This window comes from Podarcis bocagei (genome assembly GCF_964188305.1).
Source record: "Podarcis bocagei genome assembly, chromosome: 2".
Taxonomy (NCBI): domain Eukaryota; kingdom Metazoa; phylum Chordata; class Lepidosauria; order Squamata; family Lacertidae; genus Podarcis; species Podarcis bocagei.
The window spans coordinates 12,084,839-12,108,121 of NC_138126.1; the positions used below are offsets into that span (position 1 = coordinate 12,084,839).

General features: G+C 46.5%; 1 protein-coding gene across 1 annotated transcript; it reads right to left on the bottom strand.

Moving 5' to 3' along the window:
• Nucleotides 1-468: 468 nt before the first annotated feature.
• LOC308580802 (uncharacterized protein) lies at nt 469-19,337 on the bottom strand. Its single transcript, XM_081182983.1, has 8 exons — nt 19,211-19,337; nt 14,529-14,636; nt 12,093-12,191; nt 11,103-11,234; nt 8,201-8,734; nt 5,483-5,551; nt 5,270-5,341; nt 469-2,350 (listed from the first exon to the last, which is right to left on the bottom strand). The coding sequence occupies exons 2-8, from the start codon at nt 14,560-14,562 to the stop codon at nt 1,830-1,832; spliced, it is 1,461 nt and encodes a 486-aa protein (XP_081039109.1). The 5' UTR covers nt 14,563-14,636; nt 19,211-19,337; the 3' UTR covers nt 469-1,829.
• Between the last annotated feature and the right edge of the window lie 3,946 nt (nt 19,338-23,283).

Below are 23,283 nucleotides of genomic sequence, written 5' to 3' on the forward strand. Positions count from 1 at the left end.
CATCCATGCAGATTATATATGTATGCAAGCTAGGGATTATTTGTGCAGGGATTGTGGGCCTTGCGTTTTGTTTTGGATTTATTTATTATTTTATTTAATGAAATGTACAGAATGCTCGATTATCGTGAAAACCTCAAACGGTTTACAAAACAAAAATAGAATTATTAATCAAAAAACTGTCAAAAGCCATAAAAAATTACTAAAGTAATAATTAAAGTAAAACATCAGGGGCGGCGGGAGCATCCGTAAACTGCACGGTCACTGAGCTGTTTGTGGGAAGTTACTGTTTGTGTGTGGAGAAGCTAGACTTCCGTACAAAGGTGAAATTTACACTTATTGTGCCTCACACTGTTGCTTCTTTCCCTGCCCACCACTTGCATATTCCCCACTTCCCAAAAAGATGTCCAGGAGATTATGTGGCTGAGAAAAGTTCCTCACTCTAGTACAGAGGATAATTCTGGAACAGTCTCACTGTTGACGCCATTTTTATTCGTTTTTGTAACTGTATATGTTACTGCAACCCATTCTGGGACCTTACGGTAAAGGGCAGATAAGAAATCTTAACACCCGTATCCCTTCCGTCAATCATAATTTAAGGAACTTGGAGGCGCAACTATGAAGGGAAAACGCTGAGGTAAAAAAATATACCAACTGTGAATATAAGAAGCAGGACGGTTCGGACGAAAAGAGTAATTTCTTTTATTGAACCATTTCTTTTATTAAAAAATCTTCTTTAAAACAACCGGGGCGGCGACAGAAAGGTGCTTCTTATTTATAAACCAGGGAACCTATGCTTTTGTTGCACAAAACACAGAATATAAATGGGTTCAGGTGTGCGCTAAAATTAGAGTTGTTAGAAAAATGCATAATATATATAGAGACAGAGATCTATTTTTTTCAAAAAGAAATCCTTCACTCTGGCTTATTTCATCTGAATGCAGCTGCGCTCATTAGGCTATTAAAAACCCCAGTAAAGAGCATGCACTTGGAACAGGGGCGGCCAACAGTTACTGTCCGCAGGGCCGCATTCAGCCTTGGCTAGGCATCCGGGGGCCACAGACCAATGCCACCTGCCCCCCTCTCAAATGCGCACCACACAAGCCCCCAGGGGACCAGTGCCAATCGGGCTGAGGAGGAAGGTTATATCTCCCCGCACTTCGGTAGAATTCATTTTGGTTTTGGTGCCGAAAAGCAATCTCAGGCTGCCAAACGTTGGCTCAGCCAACTTCCATGTGAGACGCCGAGGACATTTTGCCAAAGCTCTCTTCCCCAAAACGTCTAACGTGACTGGATACCTCGGGTAAACCGCTGGATCGTGCCAGAGGTGAGGGGCCACCGGTCTGATCCTCGGTCCCATTAACCCACCTCCCAGTGGCTCCATGCAGGGCGAATCCATTGCTGCAGGTCGGTTGCAACTGGGAGATTTGGAAGGGTTTTTTTTAACATCCCACCCCTACTCTGCAACCCATACCCTGACAAAAACGCTCAGGCTGGAGGAACGGGGGAAGACTCTTCGTTTCTGCCATGAGTTCAAGCCTCATTGCTCTGCAGTAGAGTAAAGATTGCATCCTGAAAACTGCGGCTCAAGAGATCGCCCCCCACAAGCGGTCCAGCTTAGGGGGACAGATCTAATTTCCCTGTGTTTCTGTATCAATGGGGGGCATATGCGTGAGAGGTGACATCAGCCTGTTGTTATTTTTCTGCGTCGGCTCTGCCCCCTTTTGCACCAGCTCCCCCCACCTCTGGCATGCAGGCCCCGGGGGCTGGGGAAGGTTAAGCCACAAGGGAGGCTCGAAAAGGGTCGTCCACACCTGGCCTTTTAGGCACAGCTACCCTTGGCAGTCTGGAATGTACACCGATTCCTTAGCGGGGCTCGATGTTTCCGGAGACGCCCTCTCCAGCGAGCTGGGGAAATGGGTGCTCTGAGAAGGGGCGCTTTCTCCGTTGCAAAGCACCGGCGACACGCAGCCCGAGGGCGAGTTCAGAGAGGAGAAGCTGTCTGCAAACCCGGCGACCGGGCTTTGGTCAGGCCTGAGCAGGGCCTCCCCGATTTTATTCAGGCCGGAGACCAGGCTCTGCAAGATGGTGCCGAGATTGTCAATGGAGTTCAGAAAGGCTTTCCTCTCCTCCTTGATCTGCGCGTCCTCCTCTTTCATGAGCTGGACGTACTCCGAGAAAACCTTGCTGTCTTTCTCCATGGCGGACAGGAGCCGGGCGTTCTCCATGGAGGAGTGCTTCATCAACCGCTCGATCATGTCGCTCTCGCCTTTTCGCTTCTTCTTGGTCCTCAGGATCGCCATGCAAGTGTCGGGGGACAGGGCAGGAGCCGGGCGGTTCGGGGCGGCAGCGTCTGGAAGGGCAACAAAGAGGAGAGCCTTAAGGGGACGCAGAGACCCGCCTATATGAGGAAAGGTGGTAACAGTCGGGGGCTTTTAAAGGCCAGGAGACATGGTACAGGTGTGTAAAAATTATACGAGGCACGGAGAAAGCTCCTCCTCTCGTCGTACCAGAATTTGGGCGCATCCATTGAAGGTTCAGGACAGACATAAGTACTTCTTAGTAAAATGTTAGAAATTGCTCCTGCAAGAGGCGACTTCGGCGTAAGTTAGTCATGTCCATTAATTCCAACGGATCTGAAACCTTGTCGTTTGCTAGGCTGCTGAGAGTTGCTCAGGGACCCCTTATTTCCCTCCCAGACCTACAGTTCGCAAAGGGGCTTAACTATCAATCCCTCTCAACCTTTTAATGCATAAATCCAAATCAAATACCGTATTTTTCTGTGTATAAGAAAACCCTTATTTTTTTAAACCCAGAATTAAGAAACTTCCGCCAATTGCTCACCCACCTGCCCGCCACTGCCAACCGCACACCTCGCCGCGGCCAATTGTCTGCCCGCTCGGCGCCAACAGGCCACCTGCCCACAGCCGCCAATCGCCTGCCCAATTGCAGCAGCCACAGCCACCAATCACCCGCCCAATCGTCACTGCCAATCTCCTGTTTGCTGCTGCCATTAATCGCACATCCCCCCCCTCTGCATTCACAATCCGTGTATAAGACGACACCCAATTTTTGCCTTTTTGAAAAAAGCGAAAAGCATCGTCTTATACACAGAAAAATACGGTAAGTGGTGGAAATGTAAAGAGAAAGAAGGTTCTTTTTATCATATGTGGTGGTCTTGCAGCAAGGTTAAGGCTTACTGGGAAATGATATACAATGAAATGAAAAGGATGTTCAGAATAACCTTTGTAAAAAAAAAACCCCGGAAACTTTTCTTTTGGGAATTATAGGGACAGAACTACCTAAATTGTATAGAAACTTATTCATGTATGCGACTACAGTGGCAAGAATGCTCCTCACCCCAAAATGGAAAGAAGCAGAAGTCCCAGCAAAGGAAGAATGGATACAAAAACTTATGGAATATGTAGAAATGGAAAAACTTACCGGAAAAATAAGAAATCAGAATGGTTTATTGAATATTTACAGATAAATTGTAAACAGATAAAAAACCTGGCAGGATTATGTAACTTGCAGTTACATAAGAGTATATATTTAAAGAATACAAATAAATGGGTAAGTTAAGTGAATTTGGAAATGCAGAATATAATAAAAATAAATTCAAGGAACCACAGAAAGAGGGTGGAGGAAGTCAAGTTTTAAAATGTTAAAATGATTGTAAAATCAGTGAAATGTACATATCTGAAAGGTATAAATAATTTAAAAAACACAAAAACTATCCCTCTCCATAGGAAACACTGGGAATGGTTGCTCTGTGAAGGGGATAGTGGCCTCTCCGAAGAACTCTCAGCACCCTTAGCAGCAGTTCCCAGAATGCTTTGGGGGTAGCCATGGTTGTTTGAAGTGGCATAATACTGCTTTAAATGTGCAGATAGGGCCTTAGACTCACAATACGGAAGGCCCAGCTCTGAGTAGGATATGAGCTATGTGTGAGAGAGACAGCCCCAAAAACCTCGGTGATCAGGCAGAGAAATAAGACCTCAGACACTCCCTAAGGCACACGTAAATATTTATAAACTGCACTTTCAAAACCATGCACATGCCTCTATTTAAAACAAATTGGTTCACAACATAAAAAATAATAATAATACAACATCAACAGAAATTGGTTGGTTTGGGGTGCAAAAAAGTTCCAAACAAAATTGCTGTCTAAAAGACATCTAAAAGAAAGCAGGTGTGGTTCCTGCTGAACTTCTATTAGCAAGGAGTTCCATAGGCAAATGCCTTCCACACCAAAGGCTCGGTCAGCTGAACCTCAGGCATGTGGGGGGCGTCAAAAGTGCCCCAACAGAAGGTCTTGGCTGCCCCAGTTGTATCCTGGATCGAAGTTGTTAAGAGCCTTGCAAACTAATACAAGATCCTTGAGACTGATAGAACAAAGCAGCCAGTACAAGCTTTGGAAACACCCAAGTTAGGTGCTGGTTGTACAGCGAAACCTCGGTTCCCCAACGCCGCCGTGATCATACTTTTCGGCTCCCGAATGCCGAAAACTCGGAAGGAAACGCTCCAGTTGTCGAACGATTTTCAGAAGCCGAACGTGCTACGCAGCTTCCATTTTGAGTTTCCCTATTGTACTAAGGCTTCCGTTTTCAGTTTTTGGTTGTCAAACGTTTCGGAAATTGAATGGTCTTCCAGAACGGATTATGTTCAACAACCGAGGTTTGACTGTAGCTTGTTCCCACCTACAGTCCAGCTGCAGCATTCTGCACCAAGGATTATTGTTGTTTAGTCATTTAGTCGTGTCCGACTCTTCGTGACCCCATGGACCAGAGCACGCCAGGCACTCCTGTCTTCCACTGCCTCCAAGAGTCTCCTCCAGCACCATAATTCAAAAGCATCCATTCTTTGGCGATCAGCCTTCTTTGTGGTCCAGCTCTCACTTCCATACATCACTACTGGGAAAACCATAGCTTTAACTATATGGACCTTTGCTGGCAAGGTGATGTCTCTGCTTTTTAAGATGCTGTCTAGGTTTGTCATTGCTTTTCTCCCAAGAAGATCCCCTTCATGGATCCCTGCCTTGTTGTGGCGAAGGGGCTTGAATAACTCAGAGAAGCTATGAGCTATGCCCTGCAGGACCACCCAAGATGGACAGGTCATAGTGGAGAGTTTTGACCAAGTGGGATCTACCTGAAGCAGGAACCAGCAAGCCACTCCAGTATCCCTGCCAAGAAAACTCCATGGACAAAGACAACAGGCACCTAGTCCCACAATAATCGAGTGTCGAAAATACCAATGATCTTAAAACCCATACCTTGTTCCTTCTCCACCTCTGTGTCTGCCTGGTCGGGTTCCATTTCCACCCCTATTCCGCTGGAGGCTGCATCTATTAAACGGGAAAGGCAGTCTGTTTGGGGGCGGACGGGTGGGGAATGAATTAACTGACGGACACTCTCTCACCCACAGCTGAGTGGTTGCAGCCCAAGCAGCTACTCGCTTGACATTTACTGACGCCAACAGCACTCACCGGAGCGATCTCCAACGATGCACGTCTCAATGCTCTCTTCTATGGCCTTTTCTTCACTGTGGCCATCTCCTAGGGAGAAATTATAATGTTTTAGAAAAGAAAATCAGGTAAAAGTAAGCTAAAGCATATAGAAACAGGGTCGGGGAACTGTAGCTCCCGAGATATTGCTGAACTACAGCTCCCATTATCTGCAACTGCTGGCCATGCTTTGTGCAGAATCACAGAGCTGGAAGGGACCCCGAGGGTCATCTAGTCCAACCGCCTGCAATGCAGGAATCTTTTTGCCCAACGTGGGGTTCAAGCCCAAGACCCTGAGATGAAGAGTCTGATGCTCTGCCAGCTGAGCTATCCCTTGGCTGGGGCTGTTGGGAGCTGAATAAATAAATGCTCTTCTCTAAATGTGAGGCATGATTCACTCAGACCATGTGAGTTTTATTCTGAAGAGCATACTGACAGGAGCAAGTCAGCGGTAAAACGCACCAAGCAAATGCAGTTAAATCTTTATTAGTAAAAAAACAGGATCAGTACAGGAGTGTCAGGCCTAAGAAGAAGAGAAGAGTTTGGATTTGATATCCCGTTTTATCACTCCCCTTCAGGAGTCTCAAAGCGGCTCACATTCTCCTTTCCCTTCCTCCCCCACAACAAACACTCTGTGAGGTGAGTGGGGCTGAGAGACTTCAGAGAAGTGTGACTGGCCCAAGGTCACCCAGCAGCTGCATGTGGAGGAGCGGAGACGCGAACCCGGTTCCCCAGATTACGAGTCCACTGCACTTAACCACTACACCACACAGCAACTCATCTCTGGCAAGTCTGGCCCCCATGAGGCAGTTGCAGAGACTGAAGGCCTCCCTAGAGATGGGAAGGCCTGGGAAAAAAACCTGGGGGGAAATGGGGGGAAACCAGGGTTTTTTCCCCAGGCCTTCCCATCTCTAGGCCTCCCTGCAGCTGCCTAAGTCCCCTCCTCTCCAGGGCCTTTCCCCAACAATCTGAGACTGGGCCTGCATGAAGCCAACCTCCTCCGCCCTTTTCATGCCGCTCCTGGTTCTGGGAGATCAGGCAGAAGGGACTTTGTCACAGCACAAAGGGGAGACACCCATGCCTCTTCCCCAGCCTGACCCATCTTTGCCTCTTGGCCTTTCTCCTGCTTCAGCTTCCACCTCCAATTCCGAACTTCTCTCTTCCACAGACTCTCCTCGCTCACTAAGCCCTGTGACCTCTTCTCCCTCTGACCCCTCATTGTCATCCCACCACCACGCCCTGGGCTCTGAGCCTTCTTCTCCAGGTGGTTCCTCCCACCATTCCTCTGCGTCCATCCAGTCCATGACATATACAGAGCAATGAATAGCCCTCGGAGGAGAAAGCCGTGTGCCTCTGTGCAAGTTAAAGTTCTGTCCTCCCTGGCGAGGGATGGTGGGAGTTGTAGCCCAACAATATCTGGGTGGACTACAGGTTCCGCATCCCCATTCAACCCAATTTGGACAACGCGAGGGATTGAGCCCAGGCCGCCTGCGTACAAACCAGGGGACCCCGAGAACGTGCCATGGGATTCTTGCACAACTGTTCTGACCCATACAAATCAGGCAAACTGTTAAGATGCAAAGCGGATGCCTGCGGGGAAGCTGTGCTCCTCCAGCTCCCATTAAGTGGCGGACTTCTCAAATTTTAGCGTCACCCTGGCACATCCTCCGCCTCTGGCGCTCCATTCTCCATCCTTGTTTGGACACCCCCTGCAGGGCAACAGCACCGCCGGTCCCACCCTAAAACCGTCTCTGCTCCTATCAGCCCAACCAGCACGGCCCATGGCCAGAGGCGATGGGAGCCCATCAATATTTGGAAGGTGACCAGTTTCGCAACACGCAAAGTTCTCACCCCACAGCAGAAAGGAGGACCTCTGCTGACTCCCAATAAGAATGGCGGAGGACTGTAGCTCAGAGGGAGGGCATCTGCTTTGCATGCAGAATGTCCCGAGTTCAAATCCCACTGGCCTCTCCAGGTAGGGCTGGGAATCGTCCCCTGCCCAAACCCCTGGAGAGCTGCTGCCAGCCAGTGTGGATAATACACAGACCGCTGGATCTGTACAGTGGTACCTCGGGTTACAGACGCTTCAGGTTACATACGCTTCAGGTTACAGACTCCGCTAACCCAGAAATAGTACCTCGGGTTAAGAATTTTGTTTCAGGATGAGAACAGAAATCGTGCAGTGGCACCGAGAGGCCCCATGAGCTAAAGTGGTACCTCAGGTTAAGAACAGTTTCAGGATATGAACGGACCTCCAGAACGAAACACCGTATTTTTCGCTCCATAAGACACACCTCACCATAAGACGCACCTAGTTTTTAGAGGGGGAATGCAAGAAAGAAAAAAAAATTAAGGGAGCGCTGAGCAGAGCCTGTATGCATTCCACACTCTGCTCAGCGCTCCCTTAAAAAAATTTTCCCCTTGCATTCCCCCTCTAAAAGCCAGTCAGTCCCTTCTCCCTCCTCAGGGGAAAAGCCCCCAAGAGCCACATGGAGTGTGTGTGCGACTTTTGGGGGCTTTTCCCGCCTGCCTCCCGCCTGCATTCGCTCCATAAGACGCACACACATTTCCCCTTACTTTTTAGGAGGGAAAAGGTGCGTCTTATGGAGCGAAAAATACGGTAAGTCCTTAACCCAAGGTACCCCTGTCTAAGGCAGCTCCCCACATTCCTCTGTCCCTAATAAGACGAATTCTGCCCACCAGGTACAAGAACTTGCTTCACCATGTACTCCTCTGCACTTCCTGCTTGCGCATCCTGGGCACAAAGTTCCACGGCGCGCTCGGGAGCGGCAGCCTCCTTGGCGAGCGGCGCCGAGGCTCTTGTCTTTTTTTTAATGTTCCTGGGGATGCGCTTGGGCCGGACGGCCGCGTCCCCGTTGTGGAGGATGCTGTGCAGCTTTGCGTAGTACGGGCAGGTGGCCGTGTGCTTCCCCGTCCTGGAGTTGTGGTTCACGACCCGCTGGTACTCCAGCCTCATGCACTTGGTCTTGGAGCGGCATTCCACGGCGTTGCGCCGGTGGCCGCGGCAGGCCATCTTGCGGGCGATGATCTCGAAGGCCTCGATGTTGCGGTGACTGGCACGCAGCTGCTCCTGGATCTTCGGCTCGCCCCAAATGTCCAAGAGGTCCAAGATTTCCTGGTGCCGCCAGGAGACGCCTCGCCCTTTCCGGCCGCTGCTCGAGAGGGACATGCCTTCGGGGAAACCAGGGTCGGAGGCGCGGCTAAGCAGGTGCGCTTGGGTTAAAAGGAAGGAAGGGAGAAGATAGACAGAATATATTACATTTACCGTATTTTTCGCTCTATAGGACACACCCGAGCATAGGACGCACCTAGTTTTTAAGAGGAGGAAAACAAGAAAAAAAAAATTCTGAATCAAATGTTGTATAAACTACTGTATTTAATAAACAACCGGCATATCAGAATCACATTACAGCCATGTAAAGTGAACAGCAGTCGACAATGGCATTAAGAACCATCATCACTGTCATTAACAAATGACGAGAGACTTTAAGGTACTCTTCTAGTCTTCTGTGAACCCCAAGAACTCATCCCTGCTAGAGTCAGAATTTATGAAGCTCAGTTGCTCACAATCACTGACATCACTTTCTTTGCTATCTTCATGTAAAATACTTTCCTTTCCTTCTCCCCACTTTTTTCTCCGCCTCCCCAAGCAGCACAGTCCCCTTTCCCAGCCTCCTCCTCTCCATCCCTTTCACCCAAACTCCTCAGGTGACGTCTGACATTTCTCCCCTTCCCTGCTCCCTCTCCTTTGCCCTCTACCATGACTCTCCACTCCACTCACGGCAACCTATGGTACCTCCTCTCTCTTCACCCAGCTTATTCGTCCCCCTTCTCTCCGTCCTCTTCCTCCCCTCTCTCAGCGAACAGCCTGCCCACTGCTCCAAACCTTGAGGGGAAAGGGCAGGCTGCTGGCAGAGCAGCACCCCCCACCCCCATTCAGCAGCCCAGGAGTGTGGGGCATGGGCGCACAGCCTTCTCGCTGCTCCAAAGCTTCCCGGGGCTGCAGGGGGAAGCCGAGGCTGCCGGCAGAGGAGCGCAGCTCCCCCACCACCACCAAAGAGCAGCCCAAGAGCGTGCCGTACTCCAGCAATTTGTCTCCAGGGACCACACATTCGCTCCATAGGACGCACAGACATTCCCCCATTAAGAGGAAAAAAGTGCATCTTATGGAGCGAAAAATACGGTACTTGCAAATTCAAATGTATCTCTATCATGTTTTATGACTTCCTCGATATTGTATGTGGGCTGGAACTGGTCTGTGACTGAAATAATAAAATTCACCTCATAGACATAATATATTAAAGGACAGGAAGAAACATCACGGGCAGAATAATTACCACACGCAAGAAGAACACAGAGAGAGTTTGAATGCTTCACCTGTAGGACTGTAAATCATTTGATGTGCTAATGTGAGTGGAAGTCGTTAAAATTGCAGTTGAGGTACAAGGGCGTGTTATTCTGACGAGTGTTAAAAAAATTTGTAAGATTTTGGAACGCGGAAATAAAGTAAATCATTCTAGCACGCGGGGGCCCACCTAAATTGTATAATTTGGCTTTTGAACGATTGGCACTATTAATGGTATTATAATTTGGCATTGTTATAATGAGGCTTTTACTCAATTATTGTAACTGAAATCTAACAAAAATTATTCACACACACCCCCAAAAAAAAACCAAGGAAGGGAAATTGTGTTACGCAAATCTGCAGTGCGATCGTTAACACCAGAGTTTGTGGACGTACAACAGAAAAATTTTAGTGACTTGATATTAATTGAATACTCATTGGAATAATAACATTACTCCATCTTGTATTGTATAACAATTTTAAGTACTTTTCCACTTTTTTCTTTATTTAACCATGGCAAAATGTTCCTATCTGTCTGTCTGTCTGTCTATCCCACCCTTATCCTGAAGAAGCTAGCCATAATTCCTTTATGTGTATCTGTGTGTGTGTGTGTGTGTAAATTTTTAATTAATTTTTCTGTTTTACAATTTAAAGTACTCATTTTTGCATCCTTAAGATACCAATGACTTCCCTTCTTCTCTTTCCATGGTTCATTTTACCTATATTATATCCCTGCATATTTTACTAAAGCTGTATCAATCATTTTCCATTATTACATCCATCAAAACTTATTTACCCTGTAGAATTTATCTTAATGCTGCCAGTGTTTTCAGTGTTTATATTTAATAAACATTTCTCAATCTTCTCTAAATGTATGTTCTTCTTGTTCTCCTATTCTATATGTTAAGTCTGCAAGCTGTGCGTATTCCATCAACTTATGTTGCCACTTCTCTTTGGCTGGGACCTCGCTCGTTTTCCAGATCCCACCCTTATCCTGAAGGAGATCAACATAATTCCTGTGTGCCCCCATAATTCCATCCTTATGCTGAATGTACTTGCTATCCTGTTTAGGGAGGTTTTTACTATTTAATGCTGTATTGTTTTTAACACTTGATTGGGAGCCGCCCAGAGTGGCTGGGAAAACTCAGCCAGATGGGCAGGGTATAAATAAGAAATAATAATAATAATAATTACTATCCGGTCCACCCCACTGTTGTGGCGGCAACTGGGACTCACCTTCCTCACCGGCCTCACTGGGGAAAGAAATATTCTCTTGGCATCTTTCTGGCAGAGCCTCATACTCTTCCTTGATCACGGGAGCTTCGTCCGGGAAGCTCTCCACCTTGATCTTCTTCAGAGATCTGGCACCTTTGGGATCCAGATAGGGAGGGAAGGAGAGAAAGAGGAGAGAGAGAAATACCTGAAAACTCAGTTCTATTTCCAGAAAGGCAGAAACACTAACAAACAGGTTAAAAAAAAGGTAACTACTTGCTGGATTGACAAAAGCAGCATCAAATATCCACAAATCCCTGCAAACAGACAGGAGTCTTCTGCTTCCATCAAAGCTCTTACAGGGAAAAGGTGAACTTTTACATTAATGTAAAATATTAATATAAATAACACACACACAATATGTAAGCAAATATATTTTAAATACCTTATTTTTAGATTTAGTATTTGCAAAAAATAAAATAAAAAATGCTGTATTGTAACGATGTTGCATTTTAGGAATTTTGATATATTTTCGTGTTTTGCATCCAGTTGGTTTTTGTGATTCTTTTACCTAAATACAAACAGTTTAGCGGTGTTTATTTACGTTAGGTAAAATGTGGAATTATGAGTATCATTACTAGAAATCTTTAATTATCATACACAGAACGTGGAATTGTGACTATTAATTAGCAATAATAGTCATTTTACATATAATTATTTAATTGTGTCAATTGAGCCAATTGGCGCGGGGGGGGGGCATGGGAGGGGACCATCCCATTCTGCAAGCAAAAGTCCCTGTTACGAGTTTCCATTATCGGGACTTGTGAGTTGAATCCCGACCTGTATTTCTTAGATTGAGTCCTTTTTGCTGGGATCCGTTAAGGCGCCCAAAGATTTCAGGTTGAAATATGAAGCAAGTATGTTATTGTCGTCGCTATTATTTCTTGATGGCTTAAAGAGGCACGATGCTGATTTAAGTGTCAGGGGCTGGCGTGGCCTCAGAGACACACCCACCTGTGGATCTGATCTCTTCCATGGAGCCTTTGGCAAAGAGGTCTTTTCTGTCTTCTTCCAGCCAGGAGATGAGGTCAGGTCTGGAGCTCACATGTCCATCTTGAAATAGAGACGCAGTAATGTCAGGGTCTGGACTGAGGAAAAATGGTGGGAGCCCCCCCCCCCCCTTTCCTGAACCTTCCCAAGGGCAGGAGGACAGTATTGATTTAGAATAGTGGTTTGCAGAAGGGCATAGCCCAGAGGGAGAAAGCTGGGAAATACTGGGTAAGGAGCAGGTAGAAAAGGAAACACCAGGAGAGAGACAGCTGGCAGATTCAGTGTCCTTGGAAGCATTCCTGACCCTCCTTCGCCTAAGACTAGACAGGCTTTGAGAGTGACAGAGCAGAGAGCACAGTGGCAACAAGCTCAGATTACCCAGTGTAGGAGTGATGTACATTGGTACCTCTGGATGCGAATGGGATCCGTTCCGGAGCCCTGTTCGCATCTTGAAGTGAATAGAACCCGCATCTGTGTGTGATGTCATTTTGAGCGCATGCGCAAGTGGCGAAACCCAGAAGTAATGCAGTCCGTTACTTCCGGGTCGCTGCAGAGCGCAACCTGAAAATGCTCAACCTGAAGCATATTTAACCTGAAGTACAGAGGGACGCGGGTGGCACTGTGGGTTAAACCACAGAGCCTAGGGCTTGCCGATCAGAAGGTCGGCGGTTCGAATCCCCGTGACGGGGTGAGCTCCCATTGCTCGGTCCCTGCTCCTGCCAACCTAGCAGTTCGAAAGCACGTCAAAGTGCAAGTAGATAAATAGGTACCGCTCCGGCGGGAAGGTAAACGCCGTTTCCGTGCGCTGCTCTGGTTCGCCAGAAGCGGCTTAGTCATGCTGGCCACATGATCCGGAAGCTGTACGCCGGCTCCCTCGGCCAATAAAGCGAGATGAGCGCCGCAACCCCAGAGTTAGCCACGACTGGACCTAACGGTCAGGGGTCCCTTTACCTTTTTATGACTGTACAAGGTTTCCCCAGCCACTCTGGGCGGCTTCCAACAGCATATTAAAAACAGGATAAAACATCAAACACTGAAAACTTCCCTAAACAGGCCTGCCTTCAGATGCCTTCTAAAAGTCAGATACAGTGGAATCTCGGGTTGCGAACATGATCCGTGCAGGAGGCACGTTCGCAACCCGCAGTGCAACCGAAACCCGGAAGTAACCCGTTCCAGTACTTCCAGGTGCGCAACCTGAAAATGCACAACCTGAAGCGTCTGTAACCCGAGGTACCACCGTAGTTGTTTATTTCCTTGACATCTGATGGGAGGGCGTTCCACAGGGCGGGCGCCACTACCGAGAAGGCCCGAGAAGGTTAAGGAAGCTGGGTATGTTTAGCCTGGAAAATAAGGGCCTTCACTTTTGGGCAAGTCCACCAGAGGTGAAAGAATGTCCCTTCAGCCTCCTTACATTTCCAACATTTATTATCAGACAGGTGGTATATCTTTGCAAGCTTGACTGGGGTCATGTACCACCTATATATCATTTTCATAATATTTTCTTTCAAGGCATTACATGCCGTGAATTTTATACCGGTGGTCCATAACCTTTCCCAGTCCTCAAACATGATATTATACCCAATATCCTGTGCCCATTTTATCATGGCTGATTTGACTGTCTCATCCTGGGTATTCCATTTAAGCAGCAAGTTATACCTCTGGATGCGAATGGGATCTGTTCCGGAGCCCTGTTCGCATCTTGAAGTGAACGGAACCCGCATCTGCGTGTGATGTCATTTTGAGCATCTGCACATGCTCAGAAACCCAGAAGTAATGCAGTCCGTTACTTCGGGGTCGCTGCAGAGCGCAACCTGAAAATGCTCAACCTGAAGCATATTTAACCTGAAGTATGACTGTACAGAGGGACGCGGGTGGGAGGAAATGTGATAGCTATCTTTAAATATCTCAAGGGTTGCCACATGGAAGATGGTGGAAGCTTGTTTTTTCCTGCTCCGCAGGGTAAGATTCAAACAAGCTGCTTCAAGTTACAAGGAAGGAGATCCCGACTAAACTTCAGGAAGAACTTTCTGATAGCGAGAGCTGTTCAACAGTGGAACGGCTTCCCTTCGGAGGTTGTAGACTCTCCTTCCTTGGAGGTTTTTAAGCAGAGGTTGGATGGCCGTCTGTCATGGATGCGTTAGCTGAGATTCCTGCATTGCAGGGGGTTGGACTAGATGACCCTTGGAGTCCCTTCATAGCTGTCAGTTTCCCTTTTTTTAAGGGAAATTCCCTTATTTCGAATAGGATTCCTCACAAGAAGAGGGAAAAGTTGACAGCTATGGGTCCCTTCCAACTCTACAATTCTATGATTCTGTGAACAGGATGTTGGGACTAGCAAGGCTGTGAGGCAGGACACAGCAGGACCTTAGTATCCTGGCTACGGGGGAAAGGGATCCTTACCCAGAGAGGTCACCAAGTCGTGAATCTCCAGCATGACCTCTGGTTCAGATACAGCAGTCCCCACTTCTCCTCAGTGAAGTGCACAGCCGCCTTTTCTTCCTCCAGCCCCTGGGAAGAAAAAGAAGAAGAAAACCGTTTCCTTCCACGCTGCGGGCAGGGACTGGAAACCATCTCCTTTCCCCTCAGAAATGGAAAGCAGGTGTGCTAAGCCGAGCAGTTTCACATGCAGAGTTTGAAACTGATCTTCAGATCATAGCTGTCAACTTTTCCCTTTTCTTGCGAGGAATCCTATTCGGAATAAGGGAATTTCCCTTTAAAAAAGGGGAAAGTTGACAGCTATGGTTCAGACCCCACAAACTTACGTAACACAAGAACCTGCCTTGTACAAAGGGCTTTGTTAAAAACCCTGAGAGGAAGGGAAAGATTATGGTGGGCCCCGTATACAATACAAAATAAAACCAACACTTAAATCATAAAATATGATTTTAAAACAAAATAGATTTATAGCAGCACATGGCAGAATTTGATATCCTTGCATTATTTCAGTTTACATTAGTAGAAGACCTTCTGGTTTAGGTGGGGCTAAGCACTGAAAAGAGAAAAACGAGGGAAGTACTAAAGAAATATAAGCTAGGCACCAAACCACACTTTAAATTTAGGTTATGTTTGCCCCAACGGAACATCCCTCAGGATCCCTTCCAACGCCACAATTCTCTCAGCTACATTGCAACTCGCTCTTACAACAGTTGACTCGTCCCAGTATGCAAGAAGAAACACACACACAGGGAAATGGAAGTGGTATTAACTACGGAAGCTTTTAAACTGTGTTCACCAACTTGGGGCCCAGAAATCTCCAGTTGGGCCCACGCCAGGAGCAAAACACGCCTGGGGAATTTCGAACACCGGGGTGGGAGTGGGGAACAAAGTGTAAGGATATCTAACAAATTCTGGTGTTTTTCCCGTTATGACAACTTTGATGTGTTTTCTTTCAAGTCGATTTCTTCTTTACAAAAAAAATCTATTTCTTTCCCTGCAAGGCTCGTGGCACGTGCTGATCCTGCCTATTGTGCAATCCAGCCCTGCTTACACAGCGTAAGCTCACTGGTCCATGTGGCTCACTGCTGCCTGCACTGAGGGTTATGAGATGGACCGCTGTGACCTACAAGGCAATAACACAAAGGTAATGAAAACGCTTGTGCTTACTAGCAACAATCCAAAATAAACAGAGGTTAAAGCCCAGAGCCACACACATCTTTGCAACTGAGCATCTCCCTCTTGCTCAGACCTTCTGCATGCAAAGCAGAGGCTCAACTACTGAGCTGCGACGCCTTCTCTTAAATAAAAAGTAAAATTCTAGTCCTCCTGGTTTAAACAATGTTCTGTTTAAATAGGAACTTATACCTTTGGAGTACTGTGTCCAGTTCTGGGCACCACAGTTCAAGAAGGACACTGACAAACTGGAGCGTGTCCAGAGGAGGGCAACCAAAATGGTCAAAGGCCTGGAAACGATGCCTTATGAGGAACGGCTAAGGGAGCTGGGCATGTTTAGCCTGGAGAAGAGGAGGTTAAGGGGTGATATGATAGCCATGTTCAAATATATAAAAGGATGTCATATAGAGGAGGGAGAAAGGTTGTTTTCTGCTGCTCCAGAGAAGCGGACACGGAGCAATGGATCCAAACTGCAAGAAAGAAGATTCCACCTAAACATTAGGAAGAACTTCCTGACAGTAAGAGCTGTTCGGCAGTGGAATTTGCTGCCAAGGAGTGTGGTGGAGTCTCCTACTTTGGAGGTCTTTAAGCAGAGGCTTGACAACCATATGTCAGGAGTGCTCTGATGGGGTTTCCTGCTTGGCAGGGGGTTGGACTCGATGGCCCTTGTGGTCTCTTCCAACTCTATGATTCTATGATATAGCTCAGTATTGTCTACACTGACTGGCAGAGGCTCTCCCGGGTTGCAGGCAGGGGGTATTCCCAGGACAACCCGGAGATACTGGGAACTGAACTGAGCTACGCTCCTTCCTCAAATACAAGTCTGCATCAAGCCAATCCAAATGCTGTACCTACGAAAGTCCTGAGGTCTGCAAGCTCTCTATAAACTGTGCCCAATGGCATCATCATCTCTCTCACTTTGCACACTTTATTCTGATATTTTATCATCTTTGCACAGTTTGGGCTTCCTTAGTCATGGGAGATGGGAGTGAAGAAAACGTGACAGCTGTGAAATATCTATCACCTTCCTGTCACTGGAAATCTCAATTCAGCCAACACGCCATCTGGGTTCTGAGATTCCTCCTAAACATTTCATTTTTAAAAAATAACTTTTATTAAGGTTTATAGTTTTTAAAAATACATTTTATTAAGGTTTATAGATACATCCTGTGCCCTTTTAAAATGTGGCTCTTTTTGAGGGGGGTGTTATTGGGTTGTTGTTTTTATTCTGATTATATATATTGTGGTTTGTATGTTGATGTTTAAAAAGTGTCTAAATATGACTAAATACCGTATTTTTCACTCTATAAGACGCACCAGACCACAAGACGCAACTAGTTTTTGGAGGAGGAAAACAAGAAAAAAAATATTCTGAATCTCAGAAGCCAGAACAGCAAGAGGGATCGCTACACAGTGAAAGCTTGCTGTTTTGGCTTCTGGGATAGCTGCGCAGCCGGTATTCGCTCCATAAGACGCACACACATTTCCCCTTACTTTTTAGGAGGGGAACAGTGAGTCTTATAGAGCAAAAAATACGGTATATTGCACAAATATGTCATTATTCATCTTTCCCATATTTTTCTTTTTCTCGTATTTATTAAGTTTTATAAGCAAACATAACACAGCAATTAAAGATTATGGATATGTTACTTCCCTTCTTTGATTAAAATTATTAATATCTTCAGATTGTTGTTTGGGATTTCTCCAGTTCTGACAGATTAGCATTCTAGCTGCCATTGTAAATTGAGCGACCATTTCCAGGTCTGTCTCCTATGTTAGGCCTCTAAGATATCCAAATGAAATTACTAAAGGCGCCCTTGGAAGATCGTATCTGAGGATTCAAATTCTCCTTCATTTCTATTAAGGCAGCTTTCAAAAAGTTCTGCATTCGTCGGGTGCTCACACATCACATGAAAAGAGATTTGCATTGGGAGGAGAAATTATTTTACGGAAGTCTTTCAGGGAGTTCAGGGCCTGAGCCACTCAGGGTTTTAAACGCTAACACAAACACCTGGAAGCTGGGATAGCTCCGTACGTAGAACATGAGACTCTCAATCTCAAGGTTGTGGGTTCGAGAACCACACTGGGCAAAACATTCCTGCATTGCAGGGAGTTGGACTAGATGACACTTATGGCCTTGAATTGGACCCGGAACCAAACTGGCAAACCAGCACAGCTGTCACTGATGCAATAACAGCACATCAATGGCCAATTTGTAAACCGCTTTGAGGTTTTCTTACAATCAAGAGGTGTATAAATTTTACGGGGAAAAACAGACAAGCAGCTTCATACTGGACCATCTGCACATCAGTCCATTTTATTAGTGGTTCTGTGACAATTCCCTAATGTCATTTCATCACTGTTGTCTTGAGGGATCCTCCTGCATATAGCCCAACAAAAACATGACCAACAAAACACACACACACACACACACACACACACACACCCCAACATCTGTGGTATGCAAAGTTACAGGATTTCAGCAGGATGTTACAAGAATCATACCGATTGTAAACAAAGCCCTGAAAGTTTTTCAGGCACAAACCGTACTGAAATCGGGATTGTGTAAAACCGCCCTGATACCCTCACGAATGTACAAAAAAATAGAGCAAGAAGAAAATGGAAGGGAGAGAGGAAGGGGAAATAGGTTTTTTCCACATGACTTAGGCTGCATACAAAACATATGCTTAAAGCACATCATCACTTCTCCCCGACAAAGAATCCTGCGGATGGTAGCTCACCCCTCCCAAACCTTCAACTGCTGGCACTCATAACAAACTACAATTTCTTATGGGGAGGGGGTGATGTGCTTTAACTGCCTGGTGTGTACACAGCCTTCTTCTCCATTTTGCCCCACCTGAAGAACTTCCTCATGGCAAAAAGCTGTTAAAGGGTACACCCCAACAGAATTTTATTTATTTTTAATAAAGGGGGGGGGAGTGGCACGATTGGGGTTCCCCCCTTGTAATGCCAGGAAAAGCAAACAGAACCAGCCAGGGGAAGAATACAAAGAATTTATTTGACAACAGCGACCCACGGGGGGATTAAAGGATTAAAATCTGGAAAGCTGGAGGAGACCCCCCCCCTCTTCCCCCATAAACCTCCAGCCAGAATCCCAACCATCAACAACCTCCCCTCCAAACGGATCTCTGAAGTTTCAAATATATATATATATATATATATATATATATATATATATATATATATATATATATAAAGATTGCAAACACTAGGAAGGGAGGAGGGGGAAGCAGAGTGCTGTTGGAAAAGAATTTGCAAGCTATTAGCATAAAAGTTTTCTTTTGCTGCTGTGGAAAGGGAGGGGCGGGGAGGCGGGGAAGCAAAATAATCTGCTTGCAATTATTTTGGGGGGTGGGGGGGGCACCCTTGCTGGGACCCCCTGGGAGAGGGTGGGGGTTTGGGGGGGGTTGCGCTTCCTTCCCCAGCCCCTCCCCCCTTCCCCAAGGGTGCACCTTTAAGACGGGGCTCCCCCGGCGAGAGGAACAGCCCGGCCCGGCATCGCTGCAGACGCAAATCTCTGGGCAGCACAAAGAGGTTCACATGGGCCCCCCTTGCATTTCCCAGGTGGGCGGGACAGGAAGGAGTCCTCGGTGACGCGGCGCCACGCTGCCCTTCTAGTCCACCCCGCCTCGCTGGTTATGTAACCCTCTGCTCTGGACCCCCCCCCCACTCCAGATACATACACAGAGACGCAAATGATGGGGGGGATGCGGTGCCAGGAGGGAGATCGGGGTCTGCTGGGTTGGGGGTTGGGGTTCTGAGCACACCACAAATGGGAAGGACAATATATATATATATATATGAGGCAGCCTGGTGCTGCTGAAATTAAGGGAACTGTCATAATGAGAAGTTAAATTGCAAATATGCAGATAATAGTAATAGGATTTAAAATAAAAATAATACATCCCACCCATCTGGTTGGGTTTCCCCAGCCACTCTGAGTGGCTTACAGCATATATAAAAATACGACCAAACATTAAGAAACAGAATATCCTATACGAGCATTACATAGCTGTCAACTTTTCCCTTTTCTTAAGGGAAATCCCCTTATTCCGAATAGGATTCCTCGCAAGAAAAGGGAAAAGTTGACAGCTATGACGTGCAACAAACAAACCAATGCGTCAATAGAAACCAATAGCAAGTGATACACACACACACACAATATCTGCTGAAATTAAGGAAACGCTGATAATGAGAAGTTCTATATATGTGTGTGTGTCTGTTTTATATATATATATATCTGCTGAAATTAAGGAAACTGATGAGAAGTTAAATTATGTATCTGCATATATGTGTTTTTATATAATATATGCCAAAATTAAGGAAAATGATAATGAGGAGTTAAATATCTATATATATGTTTTTTTTTATATATATAATATGCTGAAATCAAGGAAACTGATAACGGGAAGTTAAATTATATATCTGTAACTGCTGAAATTAAGGAAACTAATAATGAGGTTAAATTATGTGTGTGTGATATATATATAATTTAACTTCTCCTTATCAATTTCCTTAATTTCAACAGCAGCATAGATGCTCCTATAGTTTTAAAAGTGCAAGTGCTGCAGGCTTTCCTGCAAAATTTGAATTGGGAAGTTTTTCCTATGCAAACTGCACAGGGTGATGTGCATAGGAAAGAATTATCATCTCCTGAATGGCACTATCTACTTTTTGTCTGCTCTGAAGCTGCTGCTAATCCTTTTCATGAAGGCTGTTCACATACCATATGTTTAAAGCACACACACCCTGACAATCATGGGAACTATTCTTCACCCTCTCACAGCTATAACTGTAATTGCCAGCATCCTTAAGAAAACATAGGAATGTGCTTTAAATGTATGGAATTCCAATATCTAGTTTGGTGCTGGAGAGAAAATAGGTTTTCTTCTCCCCCGCAGTAATATTAGCTCAGCCATGTCTATATTAAATCATCTTGCAGTACAGGGGGTCTCCTTTCTCATAACTCTATGCCATTGGTTCGGGTGCTACCCTCTGAAAAAGGAGAAAACCACCTTGCTCCATTTCCCATGTGACAGCCCTTTAGATATTTGAAGGTGGCAGGGGCGCCGACTTATAAAAAATATTGGGGGAGCCCGCGAAAGCTCATGAATAATAAATAAGCTCATGAATATGCAGATAAAGTGGCGCCGCCTCCTCGTGAGCGAATAGGGGAGAGCGTGCTGCGCCTATTAATCAGCTCCGAAGGAAATTGGGTGGAGCTTTTGCTCGGGAGGGAGGGCAGGAGGCATGCAGCCCGACCCTGTGCATTTTGGGCTGGGGGAGGGGCGGCGGTGGCGCTCTGCTGGAGGGGCGCCCGAGATTATTGGGGGGGCGGAGCCCCCCCAAACAAATTTTTGAGGGGGCTAGGGCCCCCTCAGGCCCCATGGAGTCGGCGCCTATGGAAGATGGCTATCAGATCTGCTCTCCGTCTGCCTTTTCCCAGGCTAAACATATCCATCTCCCTCAACCGTTCCTCATAAGGCTTGATTTCCAAACCCTGGACCATCTTGGTACCTGCCCTCTGCACATGTTTCAGCTTGTCAATATCTGTCTTAAATTGTGGCGCCCAGAACTGGACACAGGACTCCACGTGTGGTTTGACCAAGGCAGAACAGACTGGGGCTAGTACTATCTGGACACTATTATTTGGAATGCAAGAAGATCCATTCTGAAGGAAACCAGCCCTTAGTGCTCACTGGAAGGACAGATCCTGAAGCTGAGGCTCCAATACTTTGGCCACCTCATGAGAAGACTCCCTGGAAAAGACCCGGATGTTGGGAAAGATGGACATGGAGAAGGGGATGACAGAGGACGAGATGGTGGGACAGTGTTCTCGAAGCTACCAGCATGAGTTTGACCAAACTGCGGGAGGCAGTGGAAGACAGGAGTGCCTGGCGTGCTCTGGTCCAGGGGGTCACGAAGAGTCGGACACGACTAAACGACTAAACAACAACAAATTATTTGGAAGTAATGTGCTTTAAAGTTATGATGTGTATGCAGCCTTATGCTTCCATAATTTTTATAATATTGTTCCTTTTAATGTCATCGATTCTATGCTGAGTGAATGTTTGGATAGATGTTTGCTCTGCTGAAACTGCCAAAAGCTATCGATAGGTAACATCTCAAATAAACAGGACTTTGCCTTTTGAGAAACCAAGAGGTCTGCTGCCTTCCTTGTACGTTACAAATTAACAGCATCCCGATAAGGCCAGAGACCCCTGCAATCACGATGTCAACTTGCCTGTCATGTAACTTTGCACAGAGTAAGCAAAGAGACTCAGAGAGAAACTAGGTTACATCCATACCATACATTTAAAGCACTGTCATGGCTTCCTCCAAATAATCCAGAGAACCGAAGTTTTCTTTTGGCATGAGCCTCTCCTTCTTCCTCTGTTTTACGGGATTTTATGAGGCCACTTCCTTGATATTCTTAGGCAAGTTGGCAGTCCATACACACCATACACACACACACACACACCCTTTCCCCAAAGAATCCTGGGAACTGTAATTTGTTAAGGGTGCTAGGAATTCTAGCTCTGTCAGGGGCAATCTACAGTTCCCAGGGTTCTTTTTGGGGCTGTGGTGTGCATGCAGCCAAATAAAATAAAAATAAATGTTTCCGTCCCTGCCGAAACTAGGCCCCTAGGACTTTCCCAGTGAAACCCCTGTAGGAAGTTAATAAACCGATTCCATGGGCATGGAGAAAATTTCACATCAGCTGAGAGCCAAGGTATCCTTGCCCAGAACTTTGTCCTTGATCAAGCAGGGCGCATTCCCAGAATTTCCTATGAAGAGTGATGTGCTAGTTGTTAAAATAATCTGCAAAATGTAATTCAGGGAGGGCAATGGGGGGGTCACCTAAGAGCGATGAGCACCCTTAATAAAGTAAAAGGTAAAGGTAAAGGTACCCCTGCCCGTACGGGCCAGTCTTGACAGACTCTAGGGTTGTGCGCTCATCTCACTCTATAGGCCGGGAGCCAGCGCTGTCCGCAGACACTTCCGGGTCACGTGGCCAGTGTGACAAAGCTGTTCTGGCGAGCCAGCGCAGCACACGGAAACACCGTTTACCTTCCCGCTAGTAAGCGGTCCCTATTTATCTACTTGCACCCGGGGGTGCTTTCAAACTGCTAGGTTGGCAGGCGCTGGGACCGAGCGATGGGAGCGCACCCCGCTGCGGGGATTCGAACCGCCGACCTTTCAATCGGCAAGTCCTAGGTGCTGAGGCTTTTACCCACAGCGCCACCCGCGTCCCTTTTCTTAATAAAGTACAGCTCCCATAATTATTTGGGGGAAACTATGACTATTTAAGTTGGTATCATAGTGTTTTAAATTCATGGTGGGAACTGAGCCTTGGAGGCCCATCTAGTCTCTCCATCGTGCTCTCATGGTGGCCAAGAAATGCCCATGGGAGGCCCTGAGCACAACAGCGCTACTTTCTCCACCTGCTGATGCTCAGCGTCTGGTCTCAAGAGGCGTATTGGCTCCGACAGCCAGGGCAGAACTTAGAACCATGATAGTTCCC

Excerpts from the sequence above, each read along its gene's own strand:
- LOC308580802 (XM_081182983.1), bottom strand. The coding sequence starts at position 14,562 with ATGCTGGAGATTCACGACTTGGTGACCTCTCTGG. Across the intron at positions 12,192-14,528 it reads CGACTTGGTGACCTCTCTGG|ATGGACATGTGAGCTCCAGA; the intron begins GTAAGGATCCCT and ends CTCTATTTCAAG. Across the intron at positions 5,552-8,200 it reads GAAGCAAGTTCTTGTACCTG|GAGATGGCCACAGTGAAGAA; the intron begins GTGGGCAGAATT and ends ATTTCTCCCTAG.